The sequence below is a fragment of the Medicago sativa genome, chromosome 3 (assembly GCF_051527215.1).
Source record: "Medicago sativa cultivar Bolivia chromosome 3, Bolivia_mono, whole genome shotgun sequence".
NCBI lineage: Eukaryota > Viridiplantae > Streptophyta > Magnoliopsida > Fabales > Fabaceae > Medicago > Medicago sativa.
In genome coordinates this window covers 96034210-96055981 of record NC_140751.1, presented here as the reverse complement: position 1 = coordinate 96055981, position 21772 = coordinate 96034210, and the positions used below count along the sequence as shown (strand labels likewise).

The 21772-nt window shown below is 31.9% G+C and overlaps 2 protein-coding genes across 3 annotated transcripts; one reads left to right on the top strand and one right to left on the bottom strand.

The window, feature by feature from the left end:
• Positions 1 to 510: 510 nt before the first annotated feature.
• On the bottom strand, positions 511 to 9418 carry TAF5 (TBP-associated factor 5). Its single transcript, XM_085756361.1, has 19 exons — positions 9159 to 9418; positions 8991 to 9072; positions 8816 to 8894; positions 8131 to 8228; positions 7963 to 8019; positions 6414 to 6501; positions 6211 to 6320; positions 5114 to 5221; positions 4757 to 4908; positions 4550 to 4660; positions 4395 to 4464; positions 4239 to 4278; positions 2466 to 2630; positions 2268 to 2344; positions 1654 to 1770; positions 1240 to 1505; positions 1035 to 1130; positions 890 to 962; positions 511 to 797 (listed from the first exon to the last, which is right to left on the bottom strand). Exons 1-19 carry the CDS (start codon positions 9323 to 9325, stop codon positions 744 to 746), a joined length of 2010 nt encoding a protein of 669 aa, XP_085612487.1. The 5' UTR covers positions 9326 to 9418; the 3' UTR covers positions 511 to 743.
• A 7746-nt stretch (positions 9419 to 17164) lies between these two features.
• Positions 17165 to 20321, top strand: LOC146942393 (putative WRKY transcription factor 40). Of its 2 annotated transcripts, none has more exons than XM_085756358.1 (4): positions 17165 to 17467; positions 17577 to 17909; positions 18042 to 18158; positions 19627 to 20321. In XM_085756358.1, exons 1-4 carry the CDS (start codon positions 17396 to 17398, stop codon positions 19984 to 19986), a joined length of 882 nt encoding a protein of 293 aa, XP_085612484.1. In that variant the 5' UTR covers positions 17165 to 17395; the 3' UTR covers positions 19987 to 20321. The 2 variants fall into 2 exon arrangements, with proteins under 2 accessions (XP_085612484.1, XP_085612485.1); XM_085756359.1 differs by having other exon boundaries at positions 17274 to 17467; positions 17589 to 17909.
• The last annotated feature ends 1451 nt before the right edge of the window (positions 20322 to 21772 follow it).

Genomic DNA, 21772 nt, shown 5'->3' with positions numbered 1-21772 from the left:
TCTTCTAAATGATCACTCTTGTTTTTTTTGTTGGTCAAGTGGATATGCTCAGTTTGTCTGAGCTTTTTTATTTTTACGAATATTTTTACGAATGGTGCGTATTATTATTCGTAATAATCTGAAATTAATTGCTATTTGTGATCTTATTTGAAGTACGGAGATTTGAAGTATGATAAATATATTATGAAGCTACTGTTTCAAATGAGTGATTCACTAGAATGTACGGAGATTTGCATTCAGACATCAATTGTTATCTGTAATGTTCTTTAATGAAGTCGCATAAATTAAATTCAGAAATTATACTGTTAATGTTTCAAATAGGTGTTGAAAATGTTCTAATGTGGATACTGCAACAACTTACATGATTTAAAGACAGGACCTGATGTCATATATGTCTTTTCAAATATTAGGTAAACTCGATTCAAAGAAAAAGCATTACGTGAAACAAGCGTTGATAATATACTTCAATGTTCCCAGATGCAAATTGATTCTCAAAAGCACACCAGCTAATTTATGCACAAGCTCGTTTTAATCTTTTGGTTTTAACAATATAACTTATACTTGGCTTTTGAAGTAGCAACAATATGATCTTAATCTCCGCTCAGTAGTTTAACACTACATTCTACAGGTATATAAATTAGATGGACAACAAAAATGTGATTACAAAATTTACATTAAAAAATCCTGTATAAAATGTGTACATGATTTAACATTTTTATCCGACTTGGCATCCTCAGAATATATTAAGCATTTTTTGCAAGAGCTCCAGCTGCAAAAAGAAGATTCCTTCGAGAAAACTGGTTCCAAAAACAGAATACAAACATCAAATCATAAGATTATAGACAATATCCATGGATAAACATATAACCATACAATAATGTACATTTACCCGCAAAGTGTTCACAGGAGTGGATTTCGTTGGCAGGGTCTTCAACGATCTGAGTCTGTTAGTATTCCCATTTCTGCCAAAGGAAAAATTAATTAGTAATACAAGAACAAAACTCTGTAAATTTGGCCATGTTAGACAAACTTACTTCTCTTCTGTCCTAGAAACTTTGGTGCTCGTATTTACATCCCATAATTTTACAGTGCAATCAGCAGAACCAGATGCTAGAATAGAACCTTCAGAACTGATGCATCCAATAATTATGAATAGCATTAGTTTAAAGCATGATAGCAACCGACCTTTAGTGTCCACAAGTATGAAGTTAATATATTTTGATTGAGGTGGAGTATCACCTGAAAGCAAGTGACCAGACACATGACGTGTGACCAACCAAAGGCGTGACACAGCGGCCACTAGAGAGGTCCCACATCATGATTGTGCCATCTTCATCACCGGACGCCATATAGCGACCATCAGGAGACATTGACAAAGACAAGATCATACCCCTGTGACCAACAAAAACCCGGACACACTCTCCACTCTGCACATCCCATAGTCGAACTGTTTTGTCACTGGAACCAGTTGCGATGTAGTTGCAGTTGGCATGCCATTGGACACACTAATTAAGAGTATAAAACAGGCACGCATTCTTAAATCACCAGATGTAAATACAAAATCAAATGAGCTAGGAAAACATATAAATCCTGTAGAGAACAAATTCTGGAGAAAATTAGAACAAGAGAAAGCATTGATTAATAATAACTCACATCAACATCAGACAAGTGTCCCGCCATTATTCTTAAGGGTTGTATCCTGTCCATGGACCAAACCCTAGCAGTTCTGTCATGTGAAGAGCTGGCAAAATAATGACCCATGGGACTAAACTGCATCCAGAAAAAAGAAATAAACACAACCTTCCAAAATATATGTGCATACAATATCTTGCCATTAACAGACGTCGATTCTCTAGGCTAAAAAGAAACAGAGAGCAGGCTAAAGAGAAATAAAGTGGGTTTAAAAAAACAGATACTTTGAGGGAATGGGTAGTTTTGCAAAATCAATGTCTTATTTTCTCTGACATTGGATATTTTCTCCTTTTAATTTAAGGACCTCTAATACTCCTATACTTTTGTACACTTCTTTGCTAAATGAATTTACTCTCATATTCATAATAAAGTATACGTACAGAAAGATGCAAGAAATAATGTGAATCACATTATGAGGACATATTGAGAGCGTTGTAAAAACAATTACTATTTGTTCAAAGCAAGTGGAAAAATTGAATACATCACATGTTATTAAAAGTAATATTTTATTAAAGTGTTTGGCATGCCGATTCTACATTCATCATCAAAATAAAGTTTCAGAAAAAATGATTTACCTGAACATCCCAAACAGGATAATTGTGGCCCTTGTAACAAACAAGATTGGCATTAAGCTTTGTGCTCCATAAACGAACTGCATAATCCATTTAAAACCCAAAATTAAAACTACAGTATGAAATAAACAAAAAAATACGATGCCAAAAGCAAAGAAGAAACATTGCAGGCAAATATTCAAACGATATGAGTAAGCATACTTGTTGAATCTGCTGAGGATGAAAGTATAAAATCTCCAACAGGACAAAAAGAGGCTGCATAAACAGGCCCTGAGTGACCTTGAAACAGTGTATACTGTCTTTTCCCACCACTTTTTCCGAGCATCTGTTCGTTTTGTGACGTATCATTCTCACCCTGTGAAAGAGCTGAGGATGGCAGAATTGATAACAGGACGATTATAAAAAGCAATGCATGAGTGATGGCTTTGTTCAACACAACTATCAAATTCTTTTATACATGCACCGGTGCTTCAAAGTTTTAGCAAAAGCTGTGTTTTTGAGCATTAATAGCCTCTTTGGTATGCATATCAGCTAGAAAATGACTACCATTATTGTCTTAATACTATTCGTTGCATATAAATTATAATAATATCACTTATGTTTGGGTACTAAACAACCCAGCACAACAAGAAAGAAACCCAAAGATCGTCTCCTTAAATCTTTTCCCAAACATTTGGAAACAGAATGACCATATTGGCCTGTGTTATATTCTTAAACTACAACAAAAATAAAAAATACCAAGTGTTATGATACAGTGGAAAAGTTTTAGGCTTAAATATGTCATTGGTCCCTGCAAATGTAGTGATTTTTTATTTTAGTCCCTGCAACTTTTTTTCTTTGGATTTGATCTTTGCACAATAAAAAAACTTTGCTTTTCATCCCTAAACAATATTTGACCATTAAAAAAAATTCTGAGACTAACAGAGAGACACTGGACCAATAACAATGTGCCACGTGGATCCACTTTGTGATTTTAAATTAATTCAAATATTGTAAAAAAACATTAATTTATTTTTGGCAGAGTTACAGATTGGAGCCGATTATGACGGACATCAGTATTTTCAAAAGCGCAAGTGTTGAAGGAACATCACGAATAAACACACTATTACCACCCATGGACATTCCTGGCGACCAATGATGAGGTCGCAACAAACCTTAGGAACCGGTTTTATTTCCAAACATTTCCGACGAGAAGCTGTCGACCCATAGTGTTAGACGGGAAAATTGAAAACACGGCTTTCTTTGATTTTTTGGGGAAAAAGTTTTAGATTCTTTTTGGTGGGGATTGAGGAAATTAGGGTTTGGGTTTTCGGTATTGTGAGTGGAGTCAACAACCACGAGTATGATGCGACAACTCAAGAACATTTTTTTTAACGTTCAGAATAAGTCTTTTTTGCAGAAATTGTGTTTGCTTGATTGTTGAAAAAAAAGGAAGAAACTAGTTAGTACTTAGTGGAGGGTGGAAATGCTGAAATGGATGAAGTAAACACGAGGAAATCTAATATTATTTGTATTAATTAATAAAACTATTTATTAAATTGTAAAGCTGCCAAAAATAAATTAAAAATCATAAAATGGATCCAAGTGGCACGTTTATATTGGCCCACGTGTCCCTTCGTTAGTTTCAAAAATGTTTTTAATGTTCAAATAACGTTGGGGATGAAAAGCAAAGATTTTTTTATTGTGCAAGGATCAAATGCAAACAAAAAAAGTTGTAGGGGACTAAAACCAAAAACCACTATATTTGCAGGGACTAATGACATATTTAAGCCAAAGTTTTATAATATATAAAGTAATATCAAAATATCTTTCACTAATAAACGAGTTGATTCATTCAGTGCATTGTTTGAACTATATTGTGAAGCACATTAAAAATAGTCTTTCAATCATTATACTTGTTTCCAACCACATCCAAGTTTATCAAACAAAGAATGCATGAGTTGAAACAAAAGAAATAACTAAATTCAAACTCACAACTGGAGGGTTGTTGTCCAAGCTTTGCCATGTCCCAAACCTGTGCATACAATCGGAAAAAATATCAGAAATTCAATCATCAACTAAGATAAAACTCTATTGGTAGAGGGTATTCTTCGAGATAGATGGATGATGGGGAATGCATATTAAAAAGACCTTTAGTGATGAGTCAGAAAATCCTCCAGCAACCAATGATCCATCATGGGATATTGATGAACAGCTTAAACTGAGACAGTTGACCAAAATATTAGCATTAAGTGACAGAAGTCGAACATAATAAATAATATTGAAAAATATGTAGTAGACATTACCCATTATGCGTATTGATAAAAGTATAAAAGCTAACTGATGGCAGTGCAACACTACTAAGTTGTACACGGTTCCTTAAATCTTCAAGGATGGAGTGTTCTACCTCTGTTGGGCTGCAACAATGCAACATTATTAAAATCAACAGAACGAAGTTAAAATTTACTAGCTTGTAATAAAAAGTGACCTAAGATTTAGACTTAAGAGCATACATTATGGGCAAGGGGAGTTCTGCTTTAACTCGAGGAGCTGCTGATACAGTTGTAACTTCAGGCTTTGCACTTTTCCCTGTTGCAGTTCCACCCCTATCCTTTTTCATCTTTTTGCTTGAAGCACCTTGCTTTCCTACTTCAATTGATCTTTTCTAAAAGAAAAACATGTATAATTTAAAAGCAAAAAAAAAAAAAAAAAACTCAAATAATGGATTATAGAATTAAAATAGCAAAAATGTCTTCAATTGAAATTCATTACTAGAAATGCCTAGGTTCAAAATATATCGAGGACTAGGTTACCGTTTAAAAATATGGAAGGATATAAAGAGTCAGAGGTGCACTTTGAAAAAGATATACCTTATTCTCGTCATTCTCCCCCTCTTTTGCTTCCCCGTCTCCCTTTTCAGAGTCTGAAAGTAAGGCCCCAGGCTTTTCCAACCGTTCTTCTAGCGAGTCTTCAAGCAACTATTGGACAAACAAATTTAGATTGAAACCAGATAATTAATGAACCAGTCATTAGTAATTTACATCAGCAAAGCCATTCATTCAAAAACTATAATGAAGAGCAGTTCTGAAGCTAGAAGAGCAACAAATGCAGTTTTTGTTTCTCTGCAGCCATTAACAGTTGAAATTAACTTTGTACACCAAGAATGGTGATGTTAAAATCTAAATTTGATCCATGGCAAGGAGATATAAGCAAAATTAATTCATTCTTTCGGAAAAAAATAAGCAGAAGTTAACAAACTTCTCTCATTTAATGATAGTATCTCTAAAATATCCTTAATTTTATTTAATTTTTTTATTTTTTCCAATTATCCAGTTTATTAGTCATGGAAGGTAATTTAGGCAACAGACTTCATTTTTTATTGGGATTGCATAGAATAAATGTGAACAACTATCTTTCTTAATATGTGTAATTTGATCATTTTTGTTTATAATTCATTCCAGAGGGAGGGACTAGGAGTACACCAATAACCCAATGCATCGAGACTAGACCACTTGTAACGTTGAAGATGGAGGATGAAAGGATAAAAGTTGAACTGAGGCTGGTCAAAAAGGAGATTTGAGTAGATAAATCTTTGATTAAACTTCTTATATCCTTGATATCATGTTCACAAATTAAACCAGTCATTGAGAATGTATTGCTGAATTCGGCAAAAAATTTACTCATAAACTTCTTATATCCTTGCTATCATGTTCACAAATTAAACCAGTCATTGAGAATGTATTGCTGAATTCGGCAAAAAATTTACTCATAACATTGTTTAAATTGAGAACTTGATATATAGGACTTGATGTTTCATCTTTTAAATATGTAAATATTTTAATAAATATGAAAAAATATATCAAAAAGCATTACCAGTAATTAAATAACTACATTCAAATTAACAGAAACAACATCAGCATGAAAATTCCTAACTTATTCAAATTTGAAGATATAATAATAGCCTCACCCCCCAATGTATTTCTTTCTGGTTTGTCTGATTTGCTGCTTCCTGGCTGCTGCCAGTAAGGGTAACAGCCTCTGGATCATCAGAAATCAAGCTAGGTTGTCCAGAGGTAACTATATTACATAAAAAGTAAAAAAGAAAAATGAGGTATGAGCAATAACAAAAAGATTAAATGAACAAATGCAGCTCAAAGTGAAAAAAACTACCTTGGAAGTTAATATGCTCGTTGATTATACCAAGTATAGTGGTTGATTGAGTACTGTGTAGATGTTGCAGAAGAAGCTCATAGGAATACTATTAAAACAATAACCATTATCAGCTTCCTCCATCACGGAAAAATGTAAACACAGCAATGGTGAAAGTGAAGAGGCAAATACAAACATAAACAGAGATTAATATAGTCCAGTATCATGTGCAAGCATGATTATACAGTCATCAGATTGGATCCATTAGCATTAAAAAAGGTAGACCATAATAACACCTTGATATGAAGTCATTTGCATTGTATTATGGGAAAGGAGAGTCCAAGGGCAACCCAACAAGGAATTGAGTGATTTGAAGTAAGGGTTGAAACACCAGATGGCTAACCCTTGAGATCATTTATCATAGATAATTTTCATAACGGACACATAATAGGCCTACAAATTGTTCTGCCTGTTAAGTGACATCATTATGTCTCTTTTTTTCTCTTCCTATTTTCAGTGTGCACACCAAGTTATGGAACAAATCCTAATAGCCAAACATTCTCTCAAAATAAAATCATATAAATTGGTAAAAAACAGATTCATGTAACGCATAAGAGAAAGCATGGAAGGGGAGTTAAATTACTGAAGGGCGTCTGAAACTAATCCAGTAGAGTATGTTCTCTGAAGCACGGGTACTCCAATTTGCAAAACGTACCCGTACCGGGTACTCCGCGGGTACTTGTACTCGTATGGTACTCGTACTGTACGCACCCATGATGTACCAATATTTTTTTTTTTTTGTTTTTAAACCTTGGTACGGTTACGGTACGGCAGTGGTACTTTCAGGGTACGCATAACCGTTTTTTTCTTGAGAAAATGAGGTTTTTCATTTAAAATTAAATGTGAAGGAAAAGGAAATAATGCAACCTGGAACTGCAACTATTGCAATATATCATACAAGGGTTCTTATTTTAGAATAAGATGTCATTTGCTCCGAGAAAAGAAAAAGGGATAGCTATTTGTCCAAAAGTGACGAATGAATATCTTGCTGAGATGAAAGAACTTGACAGAATTGCTAATGAAAAAGCAAATCCAGTACAAGTTCCTTTTCCTACTGGAACTACAAGTTTGAATCCCCCGGTTGAGCAATATAATTTCCTCATGCTATGTTATTTTAAATTTTTTTTTTTTTTTATCCTAACGTACCCGTACCTTTGTTTTTTGAGAAATGCCGTATCCCGTACCCGCACCCGTACCGGGTACCGTACCCGCACCCGTGCAACACAGAGTATGTTAGAAGATGAACGCTTGGTACATTCACTTGAGAGAACTCTATGAATCTCTAATGTTATTCTTTCATTTCTGAATTCATAATCATTACAGTGTGCATCAGGTCTATTTATAAACTGGTTATCCTACACACTAGCTCTAACAACCTGTAACTAACTTCATGATGAAGTTAGTTACATGGGTCAGCTTATTTGAATTATCTGAATTTGCACAAATGGAAAACAAAAAATTAAAATATAGTCAATAAACTAATTCAGATTCAGAAGAATAAAGATATTACCTCACATATCTTTATGTTGAATTTACTTTGCCTTAGCGAATGAGCAAACTCCATTTCCTAAGTAAACAGAACATAGTTGGATTATTCAAAACAAACTGTTGATGAATGATTATCCAAAAAACAAAAAGATACTCAGAGAGTAACATAAGATTTTAGATAGAAACAAACCTTCAAATGAGTAGGAGAAAGAACTCCTTCCAACTTTTGAATGTCACGTAAGTGCATCAATTCATGGTCTTCGCGAAAAGTAGTGAAAAAATTCCGAGCTGAGGACATCAAAAACAAAATATTTTATTTTATAAAACACTTCTGATGGCTCACATTTCGGTCATGTTTGGATAAACAGACTGTAACACAAGTGTTTATCATATAAGTTGTTGTATATAGGTTATTACTATAAGAAATCAAACTATTTTCATATAAGCTAAAAGTTGTTTTCTTAAGATATCTTGGAGAGCTTGTGGAAATAAGCTGAAAAAAGCTTATGAATATATTGCTGAGGACATCAAAAACAAAATATTTTATTTTATAAAACACTTCTTATGGCTCACATTTTGATCATGTTTGGATAAACAGACTGTAACACAAGGGTTTATCATATAAGTTGTTGTATATAGGTTATTACTATAAGAAATTAAATTATTTTCATATAAGCTAAAAGTTATTTTCTTAAGCTATCTTGGAGAGCTTGTGGAAATAAGCTGAAAAAAGCTTATGAATATGTCCAATTCTATTTCCATGAACTCTATCAAACATTCTCATAAGTGGTCATGTGAGTAGATAATCACAAATAAGTCAATCCAAAACCAAACATCCCAATAAAACTATGCAAGTGTACATGAACTTATTGTACCTTCTTGAATATGCCCTTTCGCAACGAGGTCCATAAAACAATGGATAAACACCGGATAAAGCACACGAAGCAACTCATGCTGGAAAGAAAAAGAAAAAAAGCAAAAATTAAAACATAATTTCAATTCAATACCCAACTTAAATCAAATTAAGCAATTAGACAGTGTATTAATTACCTTATATAAATCCAATGAAGAATAAGTCCAAGTTCTTAATCTACTATATCCATTATGATACCTTGCAGGACCATTCTCCAACCTGCAAAACACGATACATTAAGAATTTACGCGAAGTAGATGAAGAATTGTTGAATGAAAAAATTAGGTTAAAGAATGGAAAATTACTGAGAGAATGCATGAAGGTGATTGGCAATGTCAGGTTCGAGAATGGAATTGGAGGATGAACTTGTTTTGTTCTGTTGAAATTCTTCTTGGAAAACTTTTTCGGTTTGTTTGAACCCTTTCTTCTTTAAGTATGCGGTTACGTAACCGAGAATTTCGTCTTCGTCCATTTTCGATTGCAAATTCGAGCTCAAAGCTCAAAAACCCTTTTACTTCACTTCACTTCGATTCTCAGAATCGCAGAGACACTTCGTGTTGAATTTGATTCTGGTCTCGTTAGGGTTGGTTCTGGAATCAGATCTGATAAATGGGCTTGGGCTCTTGAATATCAGGCCTTGCTCACTAAATCTCAGCCCATATCAAAACATGTATGGGGCCACTATTTACACTCTCATTACTATTGCTACACCCTCGTTTATCCAATCTTACCTTCTTCTTTCTTTTTTTTTCAAGAATAAGAATGCGTGTCTTGCCCGCATAGAAGATGCTTGAATCACACAAAAAAAATAGTTTTAGAGCTGGTTTGTTATAGCTTTTTTAAAAAAATAAAAAAAATTTAAAAAAATAATCACTTTTAAGAATATTTGATCCTTCCCTCATAAAAAAGAATATTGGATCCTTCTTTCGAAAAAAAAAAATTGGATTCGTTTGTTACAAGTTTTTTAAAAAAAAAATTTAAAAACAGCTTTAAATGAGAAGCTGTTGAGAACATCTTCTCAAAAAATATATTTTTTTTTATGAGATAGAAAATAATGGTCAAAAGAATGAACTAAATTTATAAAAAAAATAATCATTTTATATAGTTGTATTCAAACAAGGTAAATTATTTTAAAAAGAGCAATGTTATATCTCTAGAAAAATAACATCAAGAATTCTTCAAGAATAAAAAGCAGCCAATCACAATGCACTATTTACCACAATTCAATGAGATGTGGCTGAAAAATAGGAAGTGAACAAATAAATCATGCAATTAAAACTTGCTAGTTGTGTCTTGAAAAATTCTTGATTCTATTTTTTTAGAAAAATAGCATTTTCCTATTAAAAATGTTTTGTTTTAAACTATGACAAACGCGCTCTCAATTTTATGACATTTTCCTGACAAAAACAAATTTGTTTGTAACTCATTATGAACTAAATCTAATATATCAAGTTGTATCATAAATTACATCCTGTGTTAGCTTCTAACTGAACACTCGTTAATACAAGAGTAAATTGCACTGACCTCCCCTGAGGTTTACTTAAACAACATATACACCCCTTCTAGTTTTATAATAGACAATAACCTCCCTTAAAATTTATAAAAATAGATGCAGCCTCCCATTAGATTTAACACTGTTTATGATTCCCTTAAAACTAAGACTTTTTCTTTTCTCTCATCTCCAATTTTCCATGGTTGAAGACGATTTCCCCTTCTCATATCTCCCTCCCTCCTTCCCCTTTTTATTATCGCTTCGTCTATTTATTTTTCTCCTCCACCATCATCAAATTTAAACTTCGGTGCCGACATGGTTGCTATTGAGATGAAGCACATGGTAGTATGAGACACAACCTCAGCAATTCTTGGGGTACATTGTTTACAAAAAAAAAACTCATTCTTGGGAACACTGCTTGATAGTATGATTCATTGAGTAAAAAGGGCTTAATTATTGAAAATTTCAATTCATATATTTAACTCTTTTTCATTGTTATTTTTTGTATTGAACAATGACATTCACCCGTAACAATACTCATGACCACGATAAAGATTATAATCCTTGTGCAAATTCTTAAGTCAACAAAAAGCTAATGCGTTTGGGTGGCGTTTAGGATGGGAAAGCAAAGTTTTTTCCCATAATGGAAAAGTGTGCTTTTTACAGCCACGTGGCAGTTGGTTCCAGTTGAGAGTCTATTATTTTAACATGTACATGATGCATTAGATATCTAACCCAGAAATCACAGAGGGTTAAAGTGGTTGTGTGGAGCTTCACCATCATTCCCTTCACCACCAATGATGTTATCACGTCACCTTAACTTTCCACTTCAAAACTAAAAGTGAACGCGTTATCGACGTGTGTGGACTCCTCATCTTCTGTGTTGTTGCTTGAACTGTCCGGATTTGATTCCATGAAGTTTGGGGAAACTTATCCGAAATCATTGACAAGTCGTGGTTCTAGGTCAAAACGTTGGAGTTCGCATCATTAAGATTTAGATCTAACATGTTGATATATCTTCAATTAAACTGAACTTTTTAATTTCCTTTTTCCATTTTATAATTCCTGAAATTGGTTAAATTTGTGTCAAAATAAGTTCAACTTAATTTCAATATGTTGATGATTCTAACAGTCATAGATGAATCACTTCACTTGTCTTGTTTTGTTTAGTTCAATTCCATGTTTAGCAGTAAAATTAATCTTCATCCTAAAGGTACTGAAAGCAACAAAAAAATCATAACTTTAAGAACCCAGAAGCTTAGTAATAACAAGCAAGAAAGCATAAAAAACATAACTTTATGAATCGACAATATCAACCCAATGATAAGAAATTAAAATAATAAACCTATTGGAAATATCAAAATTTGGTAGAAACTCATGTGCTACAAGTAAAAAAAAAACTCATCACTAAAAACTCAAATGGAAAAATGTCATCGTGAAACTGGCATAGAGAAAAAGGCAAAAGGAAGAAGATAAAGTTAAAAAATTTAGTGTAGAAGGTGCAATGTAATCTGTTATAGACTTGCTATATTTAACAGTTCTGATTTAATTAAAATATTAGTGGGGCCCCTCTTTTTGTAATACAACAATTTAGTTGTAAGTAGCTATTCTTTGATCTCAACCACATAATAAAACAATCAATATATCAATGGCTGAAAAGCACACTTTCCCATCATGGGAAAAAACTTTGCTTTCCCATCATAAACGTCACCGTGCGTTTGTGGTCATACATACACATAATCACAAAAACCCAGTTTCTTATTAGCAAAAATACGCTCAGTTTCTTCTTTATGTAAACAGAGTGTTAACACCGTTAAACACAAGGGTGGTCAATGTCAAATTTAAAAATAGAGGGGATTTGAGTGTCATTTCTACATACCTCGAGAAAGGTCAATGCAATTTTTCCTTAATACAATCAAACAATCTAGTTCCCTGTTCATGTATTGTCTAGTGAGACTTGACAATTAGAGTGATATGTACGAAATGAAAATTTTCAAACTATGAGTAATAATTTATGATAGCTCACAATCACAGAAGTAAAGCCTTACGTCTAAATAATTTAGTTAGTGAGCCGCAAAGTTTGAGTATTTGGGACATCCAAAATTTAGAACTTGCTTCTTTAACCATGTTGTCCAATCTACTAAGTTCTAAATCTCAAGTCAAGGTCCATTAGCAGTCAACCTTCGTTTGAAATTGATGATTGATGATATCATCAATGATGAAATGAAACCAATTTGCGCGTGTGTTCCTTTTCTTATTTGGCCTAGCAGCCGCACCATAATGTTTCTGGAAGAGTTGTTGTTTATATAGAATTTTGCAATTGCACCATGTATTTTATTGAATTTTCTGTAACCTGTTTTTTTTTTCCTATAAAAATAATTCAACTTACAAAATTCTATGTAATTATGTAAAAAAAATAGTTATTTTAATGGGTGAAGCAAATAAGATTGTAAAAAAATATCTTACATGACGTATGATAATATCAATGGAAACTAATGCAAGTACTTGATGTGTAGAGTGTATGCGAGTGTTATAAATTTTGAACTATCTGTTGGAATATTTTATTGTTTTATTATATTTCAATATTATTATGTGAGCAGTTATCATAATAATAATCATATTAGTTATCAATTGCGAATCTTAATTGATTAGTGATCAAATTAAGTAATAAGACTATTAGATTTTTAATTGGGTAATTAATTAAATATTTAATTAATTGATATGGGCTCAATGAGTGGATGTCTGGTTGGCCCATTAACGGAATAATGAGAAACCCTAATAGCCATCCAATACACCGTACACAACAAAACTATCTCTTCTTCCCACCTGAAGAAAACTTGAGGCATAAAGGTACCGGTTGAGGAAGAACCAAATCAGCCGTCGTTAACCTTGTTCGTTGTTTCAGATCATCTCCTCTATGGTTATCATGGTTGATGAGAGGGTTGCCATCAAAGCTATCCATGTATTCCTAATACTCTAATTCTTAATATCCTTGATAAATCAAACATATCGTAGATCCGATCATAATCATGTTCAATGTTTTGTTTGCTTTCGCTATTAATTTATAATTATTGGACATGTTTTATGAAATCTTGTTTTATTAAGACCTAAATTTCCAACACTATCTAGATTGATTTGTAGTTTTTGGTAAAATGAAATTTGGAATTAAAAGAAAATATGTTACACCAAGATTTGACAACAACTTTATATCTTTAAAGAGAATCAAATGAAATATTTGACTAGATAAAAAATGATTTTATAAATAAAATAGTAGTATAAACTAAGGATGTAAAATTGGAATAAAGAAACTACACAAAAACTTGGTGTATCGTTTTTTATGATTAAACATACGAACTTTATGCATTGTGGTTTACAATAGACACACCATATGTATCAACAACTTATGTTAGATTTAATGGTTGATAGCCCCTCTATATATAGAGAGATATAGATAAATACAGTTGATTTACTTTGTTTTTTTTTTTTTTTAAAGAAACAGTTGATTTACATTGTTGTTTTAAACGAAAATAATACAGTCATATGTTATTCCTCAAAAGAAAAAGTAATATTTATTGCCTTTAAAAAAACTGTTTAAAATTCAATCGTATGAGATCCACCCTATTAATGGGTTGGCATCCTCCCCTCTCTATTTTTATAAAACAAAAATGAATGAATATTGTTCTCGTGATAATAACTTAGTTGGTAAAAATATTTTTGTATATAAATATATTAAATCAAAGTTCGAACTCCGACTTATCCACTTGTGTGCGTGAGTTTTCAATAATTTTTGTCATTTTATCTGTCTATAATAATTTTTGTAAAAGGGATGTGCTTTGGTAAAAAAAATATATGTTTGTCATTTTGTGTGCATGAACTCCAACTTCTCAGCGTTATTGTTCGATGCTAGAACCGCTAAACTTTAGTGGTCTTTTCGTGTTATGGACGTGCTTTGAATTTGGATGAGATGTCATCATTATTTTATGTGTATAAATTGTATTCGCGGTGTCAGGATCTCGAACCCATATCATTTATAAGGTTGAGTAGTTAATTTTTGTGTGTAAATTGTTATTATGCATTTTACTCTTAAGCATGATGCGTAGTAGTTCTAAAACTACACTGGACGAGTCTAGTCAAAGAAGGTTAAAAGAGTTGACTAACTCACGAGGTCATTTGGTAATTATTTTCACAGTTTACCAGCATCTTTAATCAAGGCACAACGATACTCCTTCTCAATTGATTTGCACACAGCAAATTGGAGTGTAAAGAAAGATCACTGATACACGTTAGTTTTATGGTTTATACAATGGGGGCGTTTGTGTAATTATAATGTTCATTCCCAGGATTCTACATCACAAACCAAACGTATTTTACTTGTCCCCTAGAATTATTTTAAAAAAAGTTCTCAGGAATTAAACAATTAACCAAACACTTTTTTCTATATTTTCCTGGGAATAAAATTTTAACCTTCACATTCCTGAGAAAGTTGATACCTGGGAATACATTTTGTAACCCTCAAACAAACGCCCCCTTATATAAACGCCCATTGAGCTTTAAAGTATGCTCTGATCCTGATAGACCCTCAAAGATCAACTCACTTACAATGACTTGTCACCATCAGTCACAAATCCACTCACATGAAATTAGGGGCAATTGCCCCCGCTAATGTTTGTATTTTTTTTTGTTAATTAAGTTTTTAGTCCCTATAAATATTCACAGTTTTGTTTTTAGTCCCTACAAAATAAAATCACACTTTTTAGTCCTTGTGACATTTTCCTTAAGCATTTTAAGGACCAAAAATGTTGATGGAAATTTTTTACAGGGACTAAAATGCTGATGGAAAAATTTTATAGGGACTAAAAATGCTGATGGAAAATTTTATAGGGACTAAAAAGTGCGATTTTATTTTGTAGGGACTAAAAACAAAATTCTGAATATTTATAAGGACCATTTACTTAATTAACCCTTTTTTTTTTAAAGAATGTTTGTATTATATTTGTTGAAATGTTTGATATTTTAATTAAAGGAATGACAAGTGTCCCAAAAACACATCATAAGAAATCCAAAAAAGAAACTTTATCTTATACATGATCTTATTAGCAATGTAGCTTAATACAAAAGTATTCTTTTCAAAAGATATAATTTTTGTATAGCCAAGTTATCTCATTATTTATTATTATTATTATTGTTGTTGTTGTTAAGTGAGATTGATTTTTCATATTAATCTATTATTGAATTGGATACCAAACTTGTTAAAATCATCCTTCTAGTAAATAGTTTTATCGGTGGTCCCCGTGAGCTTAGCATCCTCTCCTCTCTATTTTTATAAAACAAAAATAAATGAAAAATGTATAATATATGCATGATGCGGGGTTCGAATCCCGGACACCAAAAAATATAGATTTACCTGTGATGGTTTATAAAGTGTTGGGGTTAGTATAATTTGGGAATCCGCGGGGATTGAGCAACTTTCCGACAAAAAGAAATCACCAAAAGTCCAAGATAAGCCATAGACTTGGGGGTTTTCATAATCACAAGAAAGAAATTGTGTTAGTTAAAAGAACAGTCAAGTCAATGATGAAGAAGACCAAGAAGTTGGTTTATCATTGATGAAACATCTCTCTGGGAAGAAATCTACGCAACTACTAAGTATTAATGCAAACCATCACGAAGTCGACGAGATATCGGTCAATGGGAAAACATTCATCAACTTGCATTTTTCTTCGTCATAAAGATGAGACTGACAACTTGGATATTCTTTTTCAGATATATCGGTCAATGGGAGTATTTCTTTTTTAATTTACGGATATACATCCTCCGGTCATAAATATAAGCAAAAATCCATGTTTTAGATTCATTCAATAAATAATGTATGTGGTCTTTATTGTAGACAACATACATTATTTATTGAATGTATCTAAAATATGAACTTAAACCTATACTCCCTCCGGTCTCAAATATAAGAAAATATTCCTTTTTTAGATTTATTGAATAATTAATGTATCTGCTTTACAATGTAGTCCAGATACATTAACTACTCAATAAACCTAAAAAAAGAATATTTTCTTATATTTGAGACCGGAGGGAGTATTTGTGACCGGAGGGTGTATTATACTAAAAGTTTAGTGAGAGTTAAATTTAAGGATATCTCGTTAACTAGTATTAAAAATACTCTCTTTTTAACATCACTCTAACACTCTATTTTACCGAGTAAAATTAATATAGGTTTATATGAAAATGATCTTACATAAAATCGTGTGCTCTGTGTATTCACACAATAAAAAAAATAGTATCATAGTCACCGTTAAAAAGATGTCGTTCTTAACGGACAGAGGAGGATTTTTAACGGGGAAGGAAGGGAAAAGGACAATGAGAGGAAAAATATTGATTTTAAAAATTGTGTTTGGTTGAGCAAAAGAAATTAAAATTGTGTATAAAAAGTTGCTTAAATAACAGAGTAAAAACTCAAATTGTTCCCGCACAATTTTCTCATGAACCAATTTAGTTTCCGACAAAGAATAAACTCAAACTAGTTTCTATTATTTGTATACTAAAAACAAGTCAATCTTTCTGTCAAAATGAATCAAAGATTAATTTGTTCTCGTATAAAAATGTAGCTAGGCACGGATGTGAGTGACCAAATTTGATTTTTACCTTAAATAGAACATTATTTAATTTGTTTTAAAATAAATATTAAACAAAAATAGTAGAATTATCCCCTAAAAAAATACTAATGTTATTTTGTTTTTTTCTTTGTTGAATGCGCGTCTATTCCGCTTGAACTACTTCCATACATAATAAATAACTACAAACAACCTAGAAAGGACGAAATTGCATGTGACTTCTTTCTCACTCTCATTTTCCTCCTCCTTTCCTAGCAGACATTCTCCCAAAACCCTTTTCCCATTTCTCTCTTATACTTTATACATTACAAGCTACGTATATATACCATGTTCTGATGATTTTTATCTCACAAGTAATTTAAAGCATTGAGCATAAGTTAAATTTGTTAATATTGCCTCGGCCATTTTTGCCTGTGTCAAGTTCTTCCACATGGAACCAACGTGTGTGGATACTTCTCTCAACCTAAACACTCTCCCTTCTCGGGACACACCTGTTAGTGCGGTTAGTATATACTATATTATACTTATAAACACATAATATCTTAGTTTTTTTTCTCCTCTTTTCCTTGAATTATAACATACCATATTCAAAAATTAACTTATGAATTCAGGTTGCTGATCAGGTTTTGGTTGAAGAGTTGAAGCGTCTAAGTAGCGAGAATAAGAGGTTAACCGAGAAACTGAACCACATGTGCGACAATTATACTGCTTTGCGAAAGCATTTGAGTCAATTCAGTCACACAAAATTTGAAAATGAATTAGTATCACCAATATCGCGAAAGAGAAAGGCCGAGAGTGTTGAAAATTGTATCAATAGGCTTGGCTATGCTATTGCTGAGAGCAGCACCATTACTACTGAGGAGGAGACATTCAAACACAACAACATGACCTCGCCGAGAGTTTCCAAGGTTCTTGTGCGTACAGATGCATCCAATGCCAGCTTAGTAAGTTCTACAATTTCAAATTTAATCATACAGATTTTGTTGTCTTGATTTAATTTTTGGAACTATATAATAAAGATATTAGTGTTTGGCTAGTACTAACTGAGATGCTGAATTTGTTTTTGGGTATTGAAGTATGTGAAGGATGGATATCAGTGGAGAAAATATGGTCAGAAAGTCACTAGAGATAATCCCTCTCCTAGGGCTTACTTCAAGTGCTCCTTTGCTCCTGGCTGCCCTGTGAAAAAGAAGGTATTTAATTAATAGAAGTAGTAGTGCCAATCTCTTAATTATTTTAACAACAAAAAAATTAGTTAGTCACCAAAATGTTTCGTGGAATTTTGGAACAATGAGTTTTAAAATGATTCTTGAAATTAAACATTGTCAACCAAATAAGGAGAATTCCTCCCTTGAAAAAAAGGAGAATTCTTTGGTACACTTTTAGTTGGGTACGAGTTTAATTAAGTAGGAGTAGCTTCTAGGAAAAACTGATTCAAAATTTAAATTTATTTTAATTTAAAATAACTAAGGCTTTGTTTGGGAGTTTGGAGGGGAAGGGAGGGGAGGGTTTTGATGGGTTGGAAATATATAGAAAAATGGACAAAAAATTCACATTTTTTGAAAGAACAGTTTTTCAGAGAATGATAAACTAATACTTATGATTAATATACTTTTAATTTTAAGAATATAATAACAATATAGATTGGATTTGAAAAATTCATATAAACCCTCCATAACCCCCCAAAACCCTCCCCCAATACAATTTTTGAGTTCCCCCAAATAAGGGGGATTTTTTATTATGAGTAAAAAATTAACCTCAAAAGTCCTCTCCTCCCAATGTCTTCTATTTCTTCCACTTGTTCTTTCCTTTTTTCCAAAACCCTCCCCTCCCCTCTAAACTCCCAAACAAAGCCTAAGTATAAAAAATGTTATATATCAAATGATTGGATGATAATTACATACTCAATCAAACTTCATTCTCTAGAATAAAAGAGTCTTCCTCGCCATATAATACCGTTGGTTCCAATAATTTGGTCTATGACGAATATGATTAATGATTTTGAATTTTATTAGTGGGGTTTCTTTTTGTTGGTTACAAAATTTTATTAGTGGTTTTGAAATTTTATTAGTGGTTACAAAATTTTATTAGTGGATTATTCACTAACAAGAATTAACAATCAATTGATGATTCGCTCTAACAAAAACTTACAACTTCCTTAGTTTTCTAATAAGCAAAAAACATTTAATCAATAAGGCAAATGATTTTTTAATATCATAAAAAATATTTATATTTTTCAAAGTTTCATTCATGAAAACTTATCTCGTGGAAATAAAAGAATAGTCGAACAAAAGTTTATAATAATTTCCTCTAAAAAAATTATATTAATTGTGAGGTTTTCTAAGAATTGCATTATTAAATTAAATAGAATGAAAGTAGTTAAATGTGTTTATATAAAATAATGAGAAAGGAATTTTTTTTTTTAATAAAAGTAATGTCAATGATCATTTTATGATGTCTTTTATATTTGAACTTCCTTTGTTAAAATTACAATCTCGAATTCTTGTTGGTTGAACTAACATGTCAAGTAGTACTTGGTGTTTTTTTTTTCTTTTTCTTTTTCTTATGTTGATACTTGATACCAATAGAATACATTGGGCTTTATGCATCGTGAAGTAATACTAATTGAATTAAATCCCTCTTTATGTTAATTATTATTAGGTGCAAAGAAGTGTAGAAGACCCGAGCATATTAGTGACCACATACGAAGGAGAGCACAACCATGCGCATCACCAACCTGAAATGTCACTCACTAGTTCAAACCAAAGTGAAACAACCCCTACATATAATTTAGTTCCAGCATCCTCATCCTCACCAATTAATTGGCGTACAGCTCAAGCTTCAGAGCTTGACTTGGTCCAGCCAAGAAAATTGGTAGTTGATGATTCTCATAAGTCGTCTATCCAGCAGTTATTAGTTCAACAGATGGCTACTTCTTTGACAAGAGATCCTAATTTCGCAACAGCACTTGCCACTGCCATTTCTGGAAGAATAATTCTGGATGTGGAAAAGCCGAAGTGAATTCACACATGTATTGAACTGAACAAGGTTTTGTTATGTGTATGGCTATATTCGATATCGGTCTTGAGATATTTGGTGTCATGACTCATGAGTCAACAAAATAATGATATCTCAGTTTGAAAAGAAAAAAAATTGGTTAGTGTATAAAATCAGTCAAAATAAAGAAAATATAGGTGTTAATATAAAGCGAAGCAAATTCCCACGAACTCATCGCGAAAATGAATTCAACTATTGAAAAACACTCCTTGCTAGAATTCATGGGGGAGTTGTGGATAGATATAAAAGTCAACAAAATTGTGTTGGTGGAATAAACACGTCTTGATGTGTCGTGAAAATATAATTCGCTATAAGTAGCATTATTCTAAAGAAAAACACTTCAACTTTGTAAAATAAAAATAAATATAAGAAACATCATAACAAACAACACAAGTTAGGATCACCAATTTATCTTTTTAAACTAAATAAAGTAAAGTTCCAATAAAAAAAATAAGTTTATTCTTTTTGTTGATATAGAACGTTCTAAAAATTAAACAACTTAAATATTGTTAAGAAACCCGTCATTGCAATATTTAATCTTGTTATGAATTGATTCACAAATTGCTTAAATCAATTAAGAAAAAAAATTATCATACCTTAATTAGTGGGTGAATGCGTTGTTAAATTAAAGAAACTATCAAAGCAAATTAATATATCTTTAGTTATACATTAAAAAATAAAATATTACATAAATCACACACAATTAAGTTTCTTTCGTCTCATAGATTAAACATGACGTTTAGATTCATGTATTTCAATCACAAACAACACAGTCAACTAAAAGCATGAACAACCGATATATCTTACAAATAATAGACATTTTCTTCATTCATTATGCATTGCATGTAACTATGTGAGTTGTATTTTAATCGCAAACAACATTGTCAGCTACATACATGATCCACCAATATATTATACAAATAATACATATTTCTCTTATTTTTCATGTATTAAATATGACTCTTAGGGTCATGTATTTCGTGTACGAATAAATATTATATATGTTAAAAATACAAAAAGATCGTAAATTTTAACATTTGTTACATTTATGCTTCTTTCTTCAGAGTGATCTGGCATGCTTGCGTTTGGACAGTTTGGAAGGAAAGAAACAATAGGATTTTCAAAAACAAAGCACTGGACTTAGTTCAATTATTAGACAAAGTAAAGTTTTTATCTTTTTCTTGGTTAAGGGCAAATAGGCTCACTTCAGCTTTCAGTTATAATGACTGGTAGCGACACCCTTTAATTTGTATGGGTGTTAGGGAGTAGTCTTCTTGTCTCTTTTTCAGTCTGTTTTGTGTAGTAACAGAAACCTGCTCTTGTATTTTTTGAGGAGTGACTCTCTTTGCACACCTTGTGCGAGATGAATTACTCCCAGTGTTTAATCTAATATCATTTTGGTTTCTTCAAAAAAAAATTATGTATTATGTATGTTTTATCTACGAGATAGCTATTTTTTTGTATATAAATAATGGCATAAAATTTTGTAATGTTCTCTTATTTTATGCATAAATTATAAATTACATCATTTACCATATTAAAATTAGACAATGAACATCAACGGTAATAATTATTTATTTATTCCTTAAAAAAAATCATTTATTGGTCTCTCGTTTGCTTTTTAAATTCTTTTAAATATTTCTTTTTGTACAAATACACTTTTGCAAACGCACGAGTATTAAAAAATATAATTTGTTCAACTATTAACATACAGTTTTATATAAAAAAAATAAAAAAATAAAACAGTCTT

Coding starts and splice junctions, on each gene's coding strand:
- TAF5 (XM_085756361.1), bottom strand. CDS start 9,325: ATGGACGAAGACGAAATTCTCGGTTACGTAACCGCATACTTAAAGAAG. Junction 8,020..8,130: donor TTTCTCCTACTCATTTGAAG/GTTTGTTTCTAT, acceptor CTGTTTACTTAG/GAAATGGAGTTTGCTCATTC. Junction 5,222..6,210: donor AGAAAGAAATACATTGGGGG/GTGAGGCTATTA, acceptor TTTGTCCAATAG/TTGCTTGAAGACTCGCTAGA.
- LOC146942393 (XM_085756358.1), top strand. CDS start 17,396: ATGGAACCAACGTGTGTGGATACTTCTCTCAACCTAAACACTCTCCCT. Junction 17,468..17,576: donor GGGACACACCTGTTAGTGCG/GTTAGTATATAC, acceptor TTATGAATTCAG/GTTGCTGATCAGGTTTTGGT. Junction 17,910..18,041: donor ATGCATCCAATGCCAGCTTA/GTAAGTTCTACA, acceptor TGGGTATTGAAG/TATGTGAAGGATGGATATCA.